Raw genomic sequence first — 6,693 nt, 5'->3', positions numbered from 1 at the left:
ATGGAAAGGGCTATCAATGATGTGTACTGAAGCTGAACTTGAAGAGGATGGCTTCACTGAGCGATTCAAGTTTGACACCACACCTCCTAGAAGGGCTGTGATGCGAAGCACACCATCACTTGAAGACTCTGAGTTCTCTTCATCTGCTGCCACAGTCACTGCCAGAATCATTGATGAAGAAGACGATGCTACCTCACCGCCACCTGCTTCAGCACCTCCAAGCTCTTCTGCACCGCCAAACAACGCCAACAACCCTGCTACTTCATCTACTCCTCATGGGAACGAGTAGAGGCTCTATGTCTTCAAACCTTTTTGGTCATTACTGACAAAAGGGGGAGAAGCATATGAGATTGATAGTCTTCAAGCGGGTTCATATGGGCGGGTGCCTTATATTTTGCTTCGTGCTTACAACTCTCGTTTTTTGCTACATTTAGTTCTTATGAGTTGTAACACTTAAACCAGATGGTCGTCTGCTACTTGTTTGCCACCCTGTTATGCGAAGATAAATTCCGCATGTGCGACGATAAATTCCGCACTTATCTCATTCTGCAGACGTCCATTTTCCATTATGCATGTCATTATCTTCATATACTTTCACATGCATAGTGGATTGTCATCATAAGCTGAAGTGGATCTCCACAAGTACAACTTGCCATGTGCATTTGCATTCCAAAAGCAAATTAACTTATATGCACATCTTCAGGGGGAGCCCTTGCAACTTATGAAGACAATTCCTTATCCTTTACAATTTCACATACTATATTCCCCGTTGAAAACTTCAACTAGTTTGTCATCAATCACCAAAAAGGGGGAGATTGTAAGTGCATCTAGTGCCACCCCTAGTTGGTTTTGGAGTATTGACGACAAACCTAGTTGAGGGACTAATGTGTTTGTGAGAATTGCAGGATAACACAGGTAGAAGTCCCTCATTGATTCGGTTTTACTACCAGAGAGGACCCCTAAAAATGTATGAAGACATTGAAGTCAAAGGTGGTATATGAAGATATTCACATTGAAGACTATGACAAAAGAAGGCACGTTATGAAGCCTATGGAGCTCGAAGACTTAGATCTTTCGTAGTTCTTTTTCTTTTGTGTTGAGTCATAGGAACCACCGTACTGTTAAGTGGGGTCCAGGAGAACCAGTCAGAATGACTTAAGTGATGCCTAAACCAAAAACCTATGTCTTCGAGTGAAGACAATGAGAGCGAATCTTGTCCAGAGCCGAACAAGTCAGCTTTGCTTGTAGCCCAAGTAAAGTTGCCATGAGAGTTTGAAATCTGACCGTTGAGACACGTGTCAGTTCCTTAGTGACCCAGGGTCATTTCGGACAAATCAGGTCGGGTTGCCAAGTGGCTATAAATAGCCCACCCCCCACAACCATAAACGGTTGGCTGCTCAGATTTCAGTGCACGGCTTTTGTCGTTTGAGAGCAACCCACCTCGAAGCCTTTGAGAGAGAGAATTCCTTGCGAGGATAAATCCCTAACCACCCAGAGCCAGAGAACATTGGGCATCACTTAAGTCTTCTTGTCTGTGTGATCTGAAGACTTATTACACTCGAGGACTGTGCATCCCCAGACGGTTAGGCGTCGTGTTCAGAGCATCCAAGAGACATTGTGGATTGCCAGTGAATGAAGTCTGTGAAGGTTTGGGAGTCTACCTTGAAGACTTACCAGAGTGATTGGGCGAGGACTATGTGACCTTAGCTCAAGGAGAATACGGTGAGGACTTGGTGTCCTGAGCTGCGTGTTCAGGACTGGGTGTCCGGGACTGTATGTCCTAAGGTTTAAATACTTAGCCGCTCCAACCAGACGTACAGTTGTCACAGCAACTGGAACTGGTCCAACACATCATTGTCTTCAACGAGTCACTGGTTTCATCTTCACTTCCTTTTACTTACTGATCACTCATTGTGAAGTCATTGCGTGTCTGTTCTATCTTTTGTCTTCACAACGTGAGTGTATGATCTGTTTGGCTTCATAGTATCTTCCTACCTGATCCTAATTACACTACAGCTATTTGTCACTGTGCTTTCACTCTGTTGATACTTGGCCATGGCTTGCCTAGTGTAGTCTAACTTCCGCTGCATAGTAATAGACATATCTCTACTGTTTGTCTTCATAACTTCCACGTTTTGAAGACTTCCATAAAAATCGCCTATTCACCCCCCCTCTAGTCGATATAACGCACTTTCAGTTACGAGGTAACTCGAGATGGTAAGTTGGTCTGAGGGACCATGATCATTGCACCATGTGCACTTCATGGATACAGTATCATGCTCATCCTCATGCATTCAACTTGTTAAATGCCTTGTTGTTGTTTGTCATATTTGCTTTGTTTGCTGTGAGCTTGCGAGTACATTCAAAGTACTCACTTGGTGTGTCATGCCAGTTTCAGGAGAAGTCGTACCAGGAGTTGGAGTCATTTGGTTCGTCACGATCTAGGCCGTGTCCCAGCAGTGTCTGTGTGAGCTGAAGTTCCGCTACATCATTGTTCCGCTGCCGCGTAGATGCTTCCTTATCATCGAGGCCCCTGTCTTGTCTACTAAATAATGTACATAAGTGCAGCCGCACCATGTGTGCCGCTTGGCCTCGTTTCATTATGTAACCATCGAACCTATGTATCCGCAAGAGATCAATAAAGCGGTTGTTTCTGTACCAAGTTATTGTGTATTGCCAAAAGACTTGACCTCTCGGCTGGCAATGCAAGGTAAATCGGTTGCTCTGAGCCGGGGTGCCACAACGCTTGGTATCAGAGCCGCACTGACTGCAGGATGCCCTAGACAGCTGACGCGTTAGAAAGCGGTAGATAGAAGTCCTTGGGTGATTTGAGTGTGCATTTGCGCTTGGTTGCTGCATTGCATGCACATAGTTTATCTTATTACTGACTGACTAATGTTGTGAGTGTAGATGGCTCTTGTTTAATATCCGTATCAGCTCAAGCCGGCACCCTCCACCTTTCCTCACCTTCTTCACAACATTTGGCGCCAACTCCACCCCGACGGTGATGACCCGGTGTACCTGGTGTACTGGGAGTAGCTTGCAGATGTGGTATATGAGTACCACGCAGAGGTCGTCATGCACCACATCACCCTGACAAGCACCTATACCTGTTCTACCAAGGGCGAATTTGCTTCTTCACCCGACCAGGCACTCCAGTTTGCTGCATTCGAGGCTCTCATTGATTTGCACTATAACGAGATCTAGATGCAGACCCACCCAGGTTTCTATTACTACCCATCCATGTTCGATACTGGACGCACCCGCTTTCCTATCATTGATCCAGAGTGTGACCGTTCAGCGGACCACTTTTCTTGTTACATAACGGCTGGGTACCTTCTGATCCACATCTTAACTCAGGAGCTGACCCACACTCGAGAGGCTCTTGCCGCCGCTCGATCTGCCTTCGCTCCACCTTCACTTGCTTACACTCCTATGGTTTCCCCAGTTACTTTACCTCCACCCACTCCGGTTACCCCTCAGAGTAACTCGGAGACCTCGACGGTGACTCCTCACGAGTCTCCTGCCGAGTGGACTTTACTTCTCACTACTCCTGCCGCACCTATGCTGCATAGTCATCCGGCACCTGATCCTGAGGGAGAGCCTTCTCATCAGCATCGCCGTGTTTCCTTTGCTCCGGAGGTTTTTGTTAACATTATCAGTTCCGACTCAGAGTCATCAGAGTGCCAGTGTGATCATTGCCTTCATGAGTAGACGAGTATGTCGTGATGTATTGTTGTATGCTTAGTTGTACCATCCATCATGCTTTTCTTCCCATGTATGATGTGGAGGTTATGCATAATTATGTTATGACTTTTATTCACCTTGTTTTTTCCTTGCCTTTTTATCAGGGTTGTCACTTTGCCTTCTCCATTTTTTTTCTCTTTATGGATGTTGCTCATCTTGATGCTTCATATTGGGAAAAAATATAGGATGACGAGGTGTGGCAGCAACAGTCATGGTGGTGATGATATCCCAGTTCGTCGATCCGCCAGGCAAGCAAGACATTCTCTAGAACCATATCAACCTCCACCACCTCCTCCGCCCCAACCACCTACAACCGAGCAGATTATGCGCATGTTTGAAGAAAAGAGAAACCAAGATTTGCTTCAATTTCTGAGAAGTATGCAGGCTATGGTTGGGCAAAACAATAATAATGGCAATCACACTCCAAGTTATCAGACTTCCAGAGGACCAAGCCACAAAGTTTCAGTCAAGTCGCAGATCCTATGGAGGCTGATGATTGGCTGAGGACAATTGAGAGGAAGTTAGAAATTGCTCGCACTGAAGGTATCGACAAGGTTCCATTTGCTACTCATTATCTGGAAGGGCCGGCTGCTTTATGGTGGGACAATACTAAAGCTATGTGGCCTGCTGAAGACGAGATTACTTGGGATAAATTCAAGGATAAATTCCGCAAGTATCATATTCCCGCCGGCATCATGAAGGTCAAGAAGCGGGAGTTCCTTGCTCTTATACAAGAGAGCATGTTCATAAGTGAGTATTTAAACAAGTTCAATCACCTGGCTCGTTATTCCATTCATGATGTAGCCACTAAAGAAAGTAAGATCGATTGGTTCATTGGAGGACCCAATCATACCCTCCAATGCACACTCAGCATGCTGGACTTTCCCGACTTTCAAACCTTGGTGAGCAAGGCTCTCATTGCAGAAAGGGAACATAAGCTTCCCAATGATCACAAGTCAACTTATGAAGATTGCAAACGCAAGTTTGAGCCCAAGAAAGATGAAAAGATTGTTTAGAAGGCCCGTACCTGGCAGCAGCCTCAGTTTGAGTTCAAACCAACATGGCAGCAGGGTAACAACAAAATAGATAATCATGTAAAGAACATTGTTACCAACCCAGTAAAGGAAGATTGTCAGCGTAACAATGCATGTTTTGCTTGTGGTCAGACTGGACATTATGCAAGACAGTGTCCCAAGAATGGCAAGCCACCCACAACTATCAAGCCACAAGTTAACAACATGGGGTCCTTCTCAACTCAGAAGCTCATTTAAGGTCAAGTTCATCACCTCTCCGCAGAGGAAGCCCAAGAAACACCGGAAGTGGTCATTGGTATGTTTCCTGTTAATAACATACTTGCAACAATTTTATTCGATTCGGGGGCTTCCTATTCTTTTATTTCACGGAGTTTTGTTGCCCAACACTAGTTTTCTTGCACTCTTCTGGAAAAAATCTATGGTGGTACAATCCCTAGGATCCATGCTCAGAACAAATGTTGTCTGCCGAGGACTAGAAATAAACATCAATGGAGTTATTTTCCCCGCCACCTTGGTATCTATTGAATCTACGAAGCTGGATGTCATTTTGGGAATGGACTGGCTGACAAAGCATCAAGTCTATATCAACTGTGCAACCCAGGGAGTCACCTTAATAAATCCCTCAGGGTAGTCAGCTCAGTTCTTTGCTCGCAGAACCATACCAAAGAAGGAATGATTTATACCGCCATTGCATCAGACATGGAGTTGATTCCGGTGGTCAGTGAGTTTCCAGATGTATTTTTTGAAGAATTGCCAGGGATGCCACTAGATCAGTGATGTCTACTACACAACCTTCTTTTTGTAGATGTTGTTGGGCCTCCGAGTGCAGAGGTTTGTAGAACAGTAGCAAATTTCCCTCAAGTGGATGACCTAAGGTTTATCAATCCGTAGGAGGCGTAGGATGAAGATGGTCTCTCTCAAGCAACCATGCAACCAAATAACAAAGAGTCTCTTGTGTCCCCAACACACCCAATACAATGGTAAATTGTATAGGTGCACTAGTTCGGCGAAGAGATGGTGATACAAGTGGTGTATGGATGGTAGATAAAGGTATTTGTAATCTGAAATTATAAAAACAGCAAGGTAACAAGTGATAAAAGTGAGCGTAAACGGTATTGCCATGCTAGGAAACAAGGCCTAGGGTTCATACTTTCACTAGTGCAAGTCCTCTCATCAATGATAACATAATTGGATCACATAACTACCCCTCAACATGCAACAAAGAGTCACTCCAAAGTCACTAATAGCGGAGAACGAACGAAGAGATTATGGTAGGGTACGAAACCACCTCAAAGTTATTCTTTCCAATCAATCCGTTGGGCTATTCCTATAAGTGTCACAAACAGCCCTAGAGTTAGTACTAGAATAACACCTTAAGACACAAATCAACCAAAACCCTAATGTCACCTAGATACTCCAATGTCACCTCAAGTATCTGTGGGTATGATTATACGATATGCATCACACAATCTCAGATTCATCTATTCAACCAACACAAAGGACCTCAAGGAGTGCCCCAAAGTTCTACCGGAGAATCACGACGAAAACGTGTGCCAACCCCTATGAATAGGTTCATGGGCGGAACCTGCAAGTTGATCACCAAAACATACATCAAGTGAATCACGTGATATCCCATTGTCACCACAGATATCCACGGCAAGACATACATCAAGTGTTCTCAAATCTTTAAAGACTCAATCCGATAAGATAACTCCAAAGGGGAAACTCAATTCATTACAAGAGAGAAGAGGGGGAGGAGAAACATAAGATCCAACTATAATAGCAAAGCTCGCGATACATCAAGATCGTGCCAAATCAAGAACACGAGAGAGAGAGAGAGAGATCAAACACATAGCTACTGGTACATACCCTCAGCCCCGAGGGAGAACTACTCCCTCCTTGTCATGGAGAG

General features: G+C 44.7%; 1 protein-coding gene across 1 annotated transcript; it reads left to right on the top strand.

Annotated features, from left to right (window-relative positions):
* Positions 1-4,229: 4,229 nt before the first annotated feature.
* LOC147985413 (uncharacterized) lies at positions 4,230-4,763 on the top strand. The gene has a single exon (XM_087541557.1). It carries the CDS (start codon positions 4,230-4,232, stop codon positions 4,761-4,763), a length of 534 nt encoding a protein of 177 aa, XP_087397683.1.
* The last annotated feature ends 1,930 nt before the right edge of the window (positions 4,764-6,693 follow it).

This window comes from Triticum urartu, chromosome 2A (genome assembly GCF_056163025.1).
Source record: "Triticum urartu cultivar PI428250 chromosome 2A, HENAU_Tu73, whole genome shotgun sequence".
Taxonomy (NCBI): domain Eukaryota; kingdom Viridiplantae; phylum Streptophyta; class Magnoliopsida; order Poales; family Poaceae; genus Triticum; species Triticum urartu.
This window is presented reverse-complemented; position numbering and strand designations above follow the sequence as displayed.

Coding starts and splice junctions, on each gene's coding strand:
- LOC147985413 (XM_087541557.1), top strand. CDS start 4,230: ATGGAGGCTGATGATTGGCTGAGGACAATTGAGAGGAAGTTAGAAATT.